This window comes from Mustelus asterias, chromosome 8, assembly GCF_964213995.1.
Source record: "Mustelus asterias chromosome 8, sMusAst1.hap1.1, whole genome shotgun sequence".
NCBI lineage: Eukaryota > Metazoa > Chordata > Chondrichthyes > Carcharhiniformes > Triakidae > Mustelus > Mustelus asterias.
The window spans coordinates 17,610,421-17,621,493 of NC_135808.1; the positions used below are offsets into that span (position 1 = coordinate 17,610,421).

Below are 11,073 nucleotides of genomic sequence, written 5' to 3' on the forward strand. Positions count from 1 at the left end.
GCTGTTAGCAATTCTGGAAAGTGTGAAAATAGATAAGTCCCCTGGGCCGGATGGGATTTATCCTAGGATTCTCTGGGAGGCTAGGGAGGAGATTGCAGAGCCTTTGGCTTTGATCTTTATGTCGTCATTGTCTACAGGAATAGTGCCAGAAGACTGGAGGATAGCAAATGTTGTCCCCTTGTTCAAGAAGGGGAGTAGAGACAACCCTGGTACTTATAGACCAGTGAGCCTTACTTCTGTTGTGGGCAAAGTTTTGGGAAGGATTATAAGAGATAGGATTTATAATCATCTAGAAAGGAATAATTTGATTAGGGATAGTCAACACGGTTTTGTGAAGGGTAGGTCGTGCCTCACAAACCTTAATGAGTTCTTTGAGAAGGTGACCAAAGAGGTGGATAAGGGTAAAACAGTTGATGTGGTGTATATGGATTTCAGTAAAGCGTTTGATAAGGTTCCCCACGGTAAGCTATTGCAGAAGATACGGAGGCATGGGATTGAGGGTGATTTAGCGGTTTGGATCAGAAATTGGCTAGCTGTAAGAAGACAGAGGGTGGTGGTTGATGGGAAATGTTCATCCTGGAGTTCAGTTACTAGTGGTGTACCGCAAGGATCTGTTTTGGGGCCACTGCTGTTTGTCATTTTTGTAAATGACCTGGATGAGGGTGTAGAAGGATGGGTTAGTAAATTTGCGGATGACACTAAAGTCGGTGGAGTTGTAGACAGTGCGGAAGGATGTTGCAGGTTACAGAGGGACATAGATAAGCTGCAGAGCTGGGCTGATAGGTGGCAAATGGAGTTTAATGCGGAAAAGTGTGAGGTGATTCACTTTGGAAGGAGTAACAGGAATACAGAGTACTGGGCTAATGGTAAGATACTTGGTCGTGTGGATGAGCAGAGAGATCTGGGTGTCCATGTGCATAGATCCCTGAAAGTTGGCACCCAGGTTGATAGGGTTGTTAAGAAGGCGCACGGTGTGTTAGCTTTTATGGTAGAGGGATTGAGTTTCGGAGCCATGAGGTCATGTTGCAGCTGTACAAAACTCTGGTGCGGCCACACTTGGAGTATTGCATACAGTTCTGGTCGCCGCATTATAGGAAGGATGTGGAAGCATTGGAAAGGGTGCAGAGGAGATTTACCAGGATGTTGCCTGGTATGGTGGGAAGGTCTTATGAGGAAAGGCTGAGGGACTTGAGGCTGTTTTCATTAGAGAGAAGGTTAAGAGGTGACTTAATAGAGGCATATAAGATGATCAGAGAATTAGATAGGGTGGACAGTGAGAGCCTTTTTCCTCGGATGGTGATGGCTAGCACGAGGGGACATAGCTTTAAATTGAGGGGTGATAGATATAGGACAGATGTCAGAGGTAGGTTCTTTACTCAGAGAGTAGTAAGGACGTGGAATGCCCTGCCTGGAACAGTAGTGGACTCGCAAACGTTAAGGGCATTTAAATGGTCATTGGATAAACCTATGGATGATATTGGAATAGTGTCGGTTAGATGGGCTTCAGATTGGTTTCACAAGTCGGCGCAACATCGAGGGCCGAAGGGCCTGTAATGTTCTTTGTTCTATGAATGCCAAAAGCTTGGTGGCCGCTCACACTTCCCACTTTGAACCAACACAAATGTCCCAGGTCAGTTACTGCTTGAGTTTGGGATAGAGCAATTTGGGGTTTGTGGTTTGCAAGACTCTCCTTTAGAGTAGAGGCTAAGAGAGAAATTTGGAGAGTGTTAAAATCCAGGAGAGGGTTTTGTTCGGATGAATAAGCCACTCCGTTTTCAGTGGCAGGTATCTCCGAGATATCAGCAGCCTCCTCTAACTCTGGTCCTCCTGTGAGTCCCCGTTTAGAATTACTGAACCACTGGTGGAGACCTCGGCCCCTAGCTCTGGAATAACCGCTCGACACTGCTCTGCCTCCATCTCTTCCCTTCAAGAGCTACCTTTCTGACCAAGCTTTTGGTCATCAGACCTAATATCAGCTTACATGTCTCGGCGTCATGTTTTATCACACTTCGGTTGGGTGCAGTGATTGTGTTAAACGCTTTGTGGAAATGCAAGTGGTTGTTGTGGCTGGAGAGTTCATCACCAGAGGACATAGAGTTAAGACAATTGTCAAAAGTACCAGAGACCAGAGAGAAGGTGAGGAATAGTTTTTCTTTATTCATTTTTGGGACATGGGTGTCGCTGGCTGGCCAGCATTTATTGCCCATCCCTAGTTGCCCTTGGAGAGCAGTTGAGAGTCAACCACATTGGCCTTGGAGTCACATGTAGACCAGACCGGGTAAACACAGCAGATTTTCTTCCCTAAAGGACATTAGTGAACCAGATGGGTTTTTCTGTTAAGTGACAATGGTTTCCCGGTCATCAGTAGATTCTTAATTCCAGATATTTTTTATTAAATTCAAATTCCACCATCTGCTGTGGCGGGATTCGAACCCGGGTCCCCAGAATATTAGCTGAGTTTCTCGATTAATAGTTTAGCGATAATACCACTGGGCCATCGCCTCCCCACGCACAGAGCTGTTATGATCTGGAATGCACTGCCTGAATGGGTGACAAAGCAGCTTTATTGATTACATTCAATAGCGAATCGGATGAATTCTTGAAGGGAACAAAATGAATTGCTGGGTTATCGGGAAAGAGTAGGAAAGTGGGACTCATTGGAAAACACTTGCAAAGAACTATCACAGGCACAGTGGGCTGAATGGCCTCCATCTGTGTTGTATCTTTTTTATAAACAAAGCCATCTTCTCCCATCAACATGCTCTGCTGACGGATAGTGAGGACCCACGGCCTTGTCTCATGCCAGAGGGTCTGCTGCCATGATCTTTGGCCAGATGAGATGTACGGTGCAGTAAATTGCGTTCTCGCTTCTATCCTTTTCAAATGAAATAACTTGCATTTGTGTAGCGCCTTTCACAAATTCAGGGATTCCCAAATCATGTTACAGCTTGTGAAGCAGCTAAGTGTAGGTACTGTTGTAATGTAGGGAGTGTGGCAGCCAGCACAGTGGTTAGCACTGCTGCCTCACAGCGTCAGGGACCCGGGTTGATTCCAGGCTTGGGTCACTGTCTGTGCGGAGTCTGCACCTTCTCCCCATGTCTGCGTGGGTTTCCTCCGGGTGCTCTGGTTTCCTCCCACAGTCCAAAGACGTGCTGGTTAGGTGGATTGGCCATGCTAAATTCTCCCTCAGTGTACCTGAACAAGCGCCGGAGTGTGGCGACTAGGGGATTTTCACAGTAACTTCATTGCAGTAAGCCTACTTGTGACACTAATAAATAAACTAAACTTACACACAACACCCCCCACCCCCAAACTGTTGGTGTGCCTCAAATTCCAAAATATCAGTATGTCCCTCTCTCAAACCCCAGTCTGTCGGTCTCTCTCTCCATCAAACTCCATTCTGTCGATCTCTCTCTCTCTCAAACCTCAGTCTGTTGTTTTCTCTCTCTCTCTCTATCAAACCCCAGTCTGTCTCTCTTTCTCTCACTCCAGTCTGTCAGTGTCTATCTCTCTCTTTCTCTCTCTCACTCCAGTCTGCCGGTCTCCCCCTCAAACCCCAGTCTGTCAGTCTCTCTCTCTCTTTATCAAACCCCAGTCTGTCTTGTCAGTCTCTCTCTCTCTCGAACCCCAGTCTGTCGTTCCCTCTCTCTCTTTCTCAAACTTCAGTCTCTCTCTCTCTCTCTCTAACTCCACTCAATCGGTCTCTCTTTCTCTCTCTCGAACTCCAGATTGTCAGTCTCTCTCTCTCTCTCTAACTGACATTCCCTCTCTCAATCCCGAGTGTGCTTACAGCCTGGTTTAATTGGTGTATCAGTTCCTGGCGTTGATGTGCCTTGTCTGATTGCGTGTTTTTTTTCCTCCCCTTTTGTTTCCCCCTGCTCTCCCGGCCCCCCTTTCCCACAGGTTGATGGAGTTGGACTGACGGTGCGGGAAGGTGAGCAGCACGTGGACGGGGAGAGAGGATGCTGCGGCGGACCAATGTGATAGTCTGGGGGGTGCTGCTCTTCATCGGCTGGAACCTGCTTCTGCTCTTCTTCCTGCTGGGCCGCCCGCCCGCCGGGGGGACCCCCGACCCCGATCAGCTGACCCGTGAGGTGGTCAGGGTGGCCGAGGAGGTGGAGTCGGAGCTGGAGAACCAGAAGAAGCTGCTTCAGCAGATCCAGCAGCACCGGGGCCTGTGGCAGCGGGGGAAGGCGCCGGGGGCGGGGGGGAGCAGCCCTCCGGCCGGGGACCCCCAAGTCAGCGACGTGGTGCTGCCGGTGCTGGTGATCGGCTGCGACCGCCCGACCATCCGGCGGTGCCTGGACAAGCTGCTACACTACCGGCCCTCCAAGGAGCTCTACCCCATCCTGGTGAGCCAAGACTGCGGCCACGAGGAGACGGCCAGGGTCATCGCCTCATACGGCGAGCAGGTGATGCACATCCGTCAGCCGGACCTGTCCGACCTGCGGGTGCCGCCCGAGCATCGCAAGTTCCAGGGCTACTACAAGATCGCTCGGCACTACCGCTGGGCCCTCAACCAGGTCTTCCACACCTTCAAGTACCAGGCGGCCGTCATTGTAGAGGACGACCTGGAGGTGGCGCCCGACTTCTTTGAGTACTTCCGGGCCCTGTTCCCGCTGATGCTGGAGGATCCCAGCCTCTGGTGCGCCTCGGCCTGGAACGACAACGGCAAGGAACAGATGGTGGACACCAAGCAGCCCGAGGCCCTGTATCGCACGGACTTTTTCCCGGGCCTGGGCTGGATGCTGCTGAAGGCCACCTGGGAGGAGCTGGAGCCCAAGTGGCCCGGTGCCTTCTGGGACGACTGGATGCGCAGCCCGGCCCAGCGCCGCGGCCGCTCCTGCGTGCGACCCGAGGTCTCTCGCACCATGACCTTTGGCCGCAAGGGGGTCAGCAATGGGCAGTTCTTTGACCAGCACCTCAAGTTCATCAAACTGAACGACCGCTTCGTGCCTTTCACCCAACTGGACCTGTCCTACCTCAAGAAGGAGCGCTATGACCTGGCCTTCCCCCAGCTGGTGTACGGCGCGCCGGCCCTGCGGGTGGAGGAGCTGCAGCGCAGTGAGCGTGCTGAGCTGCGCCAGGTACGGGTCCAGTACTCCACCCGGGACACTTTCAAAGCCTTCTCCAAAGCCCTGGGCGTCATGGACGACCTCAAGTCCGGTGTGCCCCGAGCCGGCTACCGGGGCATTGTCACCTTCATGTACCGTGGCCGACGGGTCTACTTGGCACCCCCCAAAGACTGGACTGGCTATGACCCCTCCTGGAGTTAGCCCCGCGCCAACCTCCCTTCTGCCTCTTGTGCCCTTTCGGACTTACCTTTTTTCACCAAGATTCCCTCCCAAACCCTCCGTCTCTGTCTCTCTCGGCCAGAGCACGGGAACAGAGGGGTGGGTGTGGGGGAGGGCGCGGGCATCCTTGGCAGGCAGATTGCTGGCTGGCGGTGTTCTCTGCCCCTCCTCCCCTCCCACCCGGATTTGACTTTCAGCTGCTCACTGCCCCAGGGAAAGGAACGTGACTTCAGCAGCTTTCAGACTGACCAACGCCGCAGGGTTGCGAGAAGGAGAGCGGGGAGCCTTACTTGTCCAAAGATGGCCGGGGAGGGGAGGGGCCAGTGTCGTTGGGGGCCAGGGTTGACCAGATGGTGGAAGGGGACGGGGCGGGAGGGAGGGGTGAGAATCCACCTCAGTCTCTCTTTGGCCACTTTGGATTTGAAATGTCCTTGTTAACCCCCAATGCTGACTGAATCCTCATGCCCCTCCCCGTCCCCATCTCTCCTTTTACCCTCTGACCCTGCGGCACCATGTCAGTCTGGGGGCATAACCATATCAAAGTGCAATTGAGCTCCTCACTGTTACATTAATTTGTCAGAGGGCACCGATGCCGGGGGAGGGAGTGGGGGGGGGGGGGGTGACATTTCTGATCAGTCCTGGACTGAAGAGGGAGCTGAAACCCCTCTGTACCAGCGAACGCACAATCAGATAGACTGTGTCCAACTCCAGTCAGGCCTGGCCAGCCATTGGGAGGGGTGGGGGGGTAGGGTGGGGGCGGTGGAGGGGTAGGGTGGGGAGTGTTACTGGAATATTTCTGTAGAAATGATTGATAAACAGAAGGGGAGTTTTCCACCTCCCTGTTGGAGAGAGGGGAAACTCTGGGAGATTCACCCAATATTCCTTCGGTTCGTTTCCCGTTATGCATTTTCCCCTCCAGCACTCAGCCCAGACAATATTTAAAGGCCAGGGAGAGGTCATAAGTCATTTCACCCCCGCAGCCTACTCTCCCAATCCCCCCCAGTTCAATCATAGCAAGATGTCCTTGTGGCTGACGTCACTCCCGATGGCCCTGAGTTAACCGGCAGTATCTGCCAGTGTCGAATTAAAACCCCAGGCCAGGAGTGGAATATCTCGCCCTCCCCCAGCGACCATGTCATTTTGGAAGGTGCAGCATATAGTTACCGAGCGCCGTCCCTTCACAACACCCCACCCCCTCAACTCCCCCAAATCCGAAAAGGTCTTCCAGCGAGGATCAATGAAAGAAGCAGACGCCAGAGCCAATGTCTTGCTGGTCGGTGGTGGGGGTGGGGTCTCGGATGGGTGGGCGCCTGATTGGAAAATCATTGGCGGGGGGGGGGGGAGGGGGGAGCTCCCACACGTAATGTGATGCCCGGTAAAATGTGAATGAAATGCAGGAATCAGGATTTTTTTCCACCAACCTTCCCAACGTGTGAAGGATCCACAGTGTCCCAGGAGAACAAGTTCACTGCACCACCCGTGGGTATGGAAACCAACAATCCTAATTCCCCGCCCGGTGGCAAGGTGATCAGCGATTAACTGCTCCTTGCTCACGATGTTTTAACTTGGTCAATGAGCAGAGCACCGTTTTTCCCCGTCTCCACTCCGTTTTCCCGACAATTTTCTGTCGCTTTTTTTTTTAAAAAGGAGCAAAAAGATGATGTCCCTCGACAGACTTCCCTGTGGGTTCAGGGGGGCAGAGGGGAATGGCAGCAGCTGTAAATAAATTTAAATATACATCTATATCTCATACAGCATCTATTTCTAAACCGGGGATGTTTGGTAACATGTGACTCTTAGTTTAAGCTGTGATTGACTTGCTCTGATCCTATTAAACACAAGAGATGTTTGTACATTTTACACATTGATCCCTCTGGATTTAAATGGAACTATTTTTCTGGGGGCTTCTCCTGACAGGCAGCATGCATCGAATAAGGGAAGGGGAGAATCACAATCTATATATATTTTTTCCATTAGGTATTCCTGAGAAAGTATCAAGGGTGACTAGAGCTCAGGTGGAGAGAGGGGCTGTGTGTGTGTTTTATTCTTTGGGTGAATGTTTGTATGGGTGCATGGGTAGAGTTAACCAGGGTTAAGAGAATTCTTGAAGGAATTTACAAATCGCAGATATTATTGAGCCAACTAATTATAAAACAAAGGCACTGGGACAGTTTTTTGTGTGTGGCGGAAGGGGATGGTTGGATTACAGGAGCTGCTTCATCCCAGATTTTCTTGGCAGCTGAGTTCCATCAGCCATAGAAGGAGGTGGGTCGCAGTCGTGAGTTCCATCGATGCAGCCGTGCCAACTCGCTGCCCCAGGGTGCCACCCCACCCCTCCTCCACCATCGCCCCTTCTCCGAGGTGGAGCGCCGCCACTTCCTCCTCGGTTTCCCATGGTGGGTTCCTAGGCATGAAAAAGGTTCATCCCTCTGGACACTTCTGCCCATCAGATCAGGCAGCAAGACCAGTGGAAACAGGACATTGAGGAGCCACAGGTCATGTGCCCCCCACCCCCCATACGGAGCCCTGGCTTCCTGAGCACTTCCAGCATTTTCTTGTAAATCAACCAGACAGTTCCTGACCCGATTTGATGAATAGACTTCCAAATGAAGTCTAGACACCACCTCCCCATATATATTTTTTAAATTTACCCTTCTGGGCAATGCTGGCCGGGTGTCTGGCTCCAGCAATCGATCTTCAATTCATGTCTCCCGAGTGGGGCAGGTCCACCTGGTGGGCAGCACATTGGCACTGCTACCTCGCAGCCGGGTTCGATTCTAGCCTCGGGTCACTGTCTGTGTGGAGTCTGCACGTTCTCCCCATGGGTTTCCTCCAGATGCTCCAGTTTCCTCCCACACTCCAACGATGTGTAGGTTAGGTGGATTGGCCATGCTAAATTGCCCCTTAGTGTCCCAAGATGGGTCGGTCAAGAGGATTAGTCAGGTAACTATGCAGAGTTACAGGGATAGGACAGGGGCGGGGTACGATGCTCTTTCAGAGAGCTGGTGCAGTCCCAATGGGCCGAATAGCTTCCTTCTGCACTGTAGGGATTCTATGATTCTAATACCAATAGCCACAATTGGGGCAGTGCTGTGTGGGAACAGGTGGAGTGAATTGACTGGGGAAGGTCATGGTGGCATAACATCGCCGTGCAGCGGCACAGTGGTTAGCACTGCTGTCTTACAGCGCCAGGCACCTGGGTTCAATTCCCGACTTGGGTCACTGTCTGTGTGGAGTCTGCACGTTCTCCCTGTGTCTGCATGGGTTTCCTCCGGGTGCTCCGGTTTCCTCCCACAATCCGAAAGACGTGCTGGTTAGGTGCATTGGCCATGCTAAATTCTCCCTTAGTGCACCCGAACAGGTGCCGGAGTGTGGCAACCTGGGGATTTTCACAGTGACTTCATTGCAGTGTTAATGTATGCCTACTTGTGACACTAATAAATAAACTTTAAGGTGAGTCTATTACCGGGTACTGAGTGTGCCCAGAGGGATTCTGGTTCGCACCATTGCTAGGTCAGAGGGTAATCTGTCAGATGGAGACTTGGGGGTGGGACAGATTGTCAGGGGGATGTCAAGAAGTTGGGAGGGGGAAGTCAGGCTACATCTGACAATAGGGGGTGGTGGGGGAGGAGGTTTAAAATAAGTCAGCCGGGGTCTCTTCCACATTCCTGCCCCCCTCATCTCTCCACCACCTCTAACTCCTGATGCTCACTGCTTGAAAGTGTTTCAGGAGAGGCCACCCAGAGTTGAATAGCCTGCTAACCCAGTGATGATGATGCAGGGGAGGAGCTGGGAGTGAGGAGTTGGCACACGTGGAGTCCACACCTGCAGGAGATAGTCCTAAGGGGGAAATGAAGAAGCCTTGGTGATTCCTATGTTGGAGATTCTGTGACGGGGTTTGGGGTGCTGTGGGCGGTAGACAGAGGGGGAGGGGAATTGCCAAAGACCAGTTCACCAAGGCGGCCTCCACCTTCCCTGTTGCTGCCTGGTCCCAAGTTCCCTCTCAAATTTTTTAAATTTAAAACAAAAACACTGCCTTTGTACAGGAGAATATTTTTTAAAAATGAGGTCTTTAAATGGACGACGAACCGAAGAGGGCAGGGCAGGATATAGGATTCCTGCTGTGAATGTGGGGCTTTGGAATGGGTGGGAGGGAAGGGGTGTCACACTGTTTCTCCCTGAGGGTGTCAGCTGATAGCCGCCCGCCCCCGAGTACTGGCAACTTCTGAATGAACCAAAGTGGGGCTGTTAGTTCCCTCTGGCTCAGGGAGGCGGTCGACTAACCCTTTGTTCCGAGGGGATCAGATTCTGGCCTGTGCGGGTTCCCTCAAATCTGTGAAGAAGAAATGACTTGAAGTGAGGTCTCCAACAACAGGAGGTGGAAAGTTTGTGTGTCCCTGACACTGTCCCAGTCCTTACACGGGGAATTAATTCTGCAGGAGAGGTTGGTTGGCTGTTGATTATTTTCCCCCCCTCTCCCTCTATTTTATTACCTGTGTGACTTTTTTTGAAAATGAAATAAAAAACTGTTCTTTGCTTTGTTCTGGTTGCAGTTTTTGGAACAAGTTGTGAGCAATTGCCACGTACTCACCACACCCCCCCCCCACCAACCTTCTCACACAGACAACGAGACGCACAATCATACACAGAAACGGGGACACATACACTGGCAACAATTAAACATCTTTAACACACAAAGGCAGCACCGATTGTCAATCAATACTTACCACTGAGCCACATATGTGCACAGTGGTTAGCACTGCTGCCTTACAGTGCCAGGGACCCAGGTTCGATTCCCAGCTTGGGTCACTGTCGGTTCGGGGTCTGTACGTTCTCCCCGTGTCTGCGTGGGTTTCCTCCGGGTGCTCCGGTTTCCTCCCACAGTCTGAAAGACGTGCTGGTTAGGTGCATTGGCCGTGCTAAATTCTCCCTCAGTGGACCCGAACAGGCGCTGGAGTGTGGCGACTCGGGGATTTTCACTAACTTCATTGCAGTGTTAAGATAAGCCTGCTTGTGACACTAATGAAGAAATTGAATCAAAGGCTATGGGGGGGGTTGATTGGGAATGTGGAGTTGGAGACACAATCAGATCAGCCATGGTTTTATTGAATAGTGGGCCTAATCCTGCTCCTAATTCACAAGTTACAGACCCTTCAAGCTATCTACTCCAAAGCCCTGACAATTCAGGTCTTCCTGCGTCGCTGTTGCTTCAAAATAATCAGTCCGGCCTATCCAATCTCTCCTCAAAACTGAAATTCTCCAGTACGAGTAACATCCAGGTACTCCAAATGCAATTACAACTTTCCCATTGTGCGGTGAGCAGAACTAAAGGAAATTATTTGAATTAGTCAGCATTAAGCTGTTGACAGCCCAGACATTATAGAGATAAAGTTTCAGACTCGGAGGAGCCACACACAGTCCAGAGAGGAAGTGGAACTGACACGTTAATCTCAGCCATGTAAATCACACAGGGTCAGCCTCTCACTAAATAAATTGCACAATAAGACCCAAAACATGCAGAAATTCTGGGCCACAGAAAGGATCATGTGGATGATCCAAAACATTGGCCAAAACATTGTCTGATTTTAAGAGGAAATTAGATCTAGCTCTTGGGGCTAAAGGGATCAAGGGATATGAGGTGAAGGCGGGATCAGGATGTTGAATTTGATGATCAGCCATGATCAAAATGAATTGAAGGGCCGAATGGGCTACTCCTGCTTCTAGTTTCTATGTGGACCACATGAAATACAAAAGGTGGGAAAACAATAACCACTTGCCC

At 51.3% G+C, this 11,073-nt stretch overlaps 1 protein-coding gene across 5 annotated transcripts in view; it reads left to right on the forward strand.

The window, feature by feature from the left end:
- The window catches only part of LOC144496876 (alpha-1,3-mannosyl-glycoprotein 2-beta-N-acetylglucosaminyltransferase-like), a 53,861-nt gene extending 44,026 nt beyond the window's left edge, over positions 1 to 9,835 (forward strand). For 4 of the 5 annotated variants that reach the window (XM_078217456.1, XM_078217458.1, XM_078217459.1 and 1 more), the window contains one exon: positions 3,904 to 9,835. In XM_078217456.1, coding sequence (XP_078073582.1) covers positions 3,963 to 5,276 — 1,314 coding nt within the window. In that variant the 5' untranslated portion in view covers positions 3,904 to 3,962 and the 3' untranslated portion in view covers positions 5,277 to 9,835. Of the gene's footprint in view, positions 1 to 2,114; positions 2,137 to 3,903 lie in introns of those variants that run through there. The other variant, XM_078217460.1, reaches the window with a different exon arrangement.
- Positions 9,836 to 11,073: the final 1,238 nt, after the last annotated feature.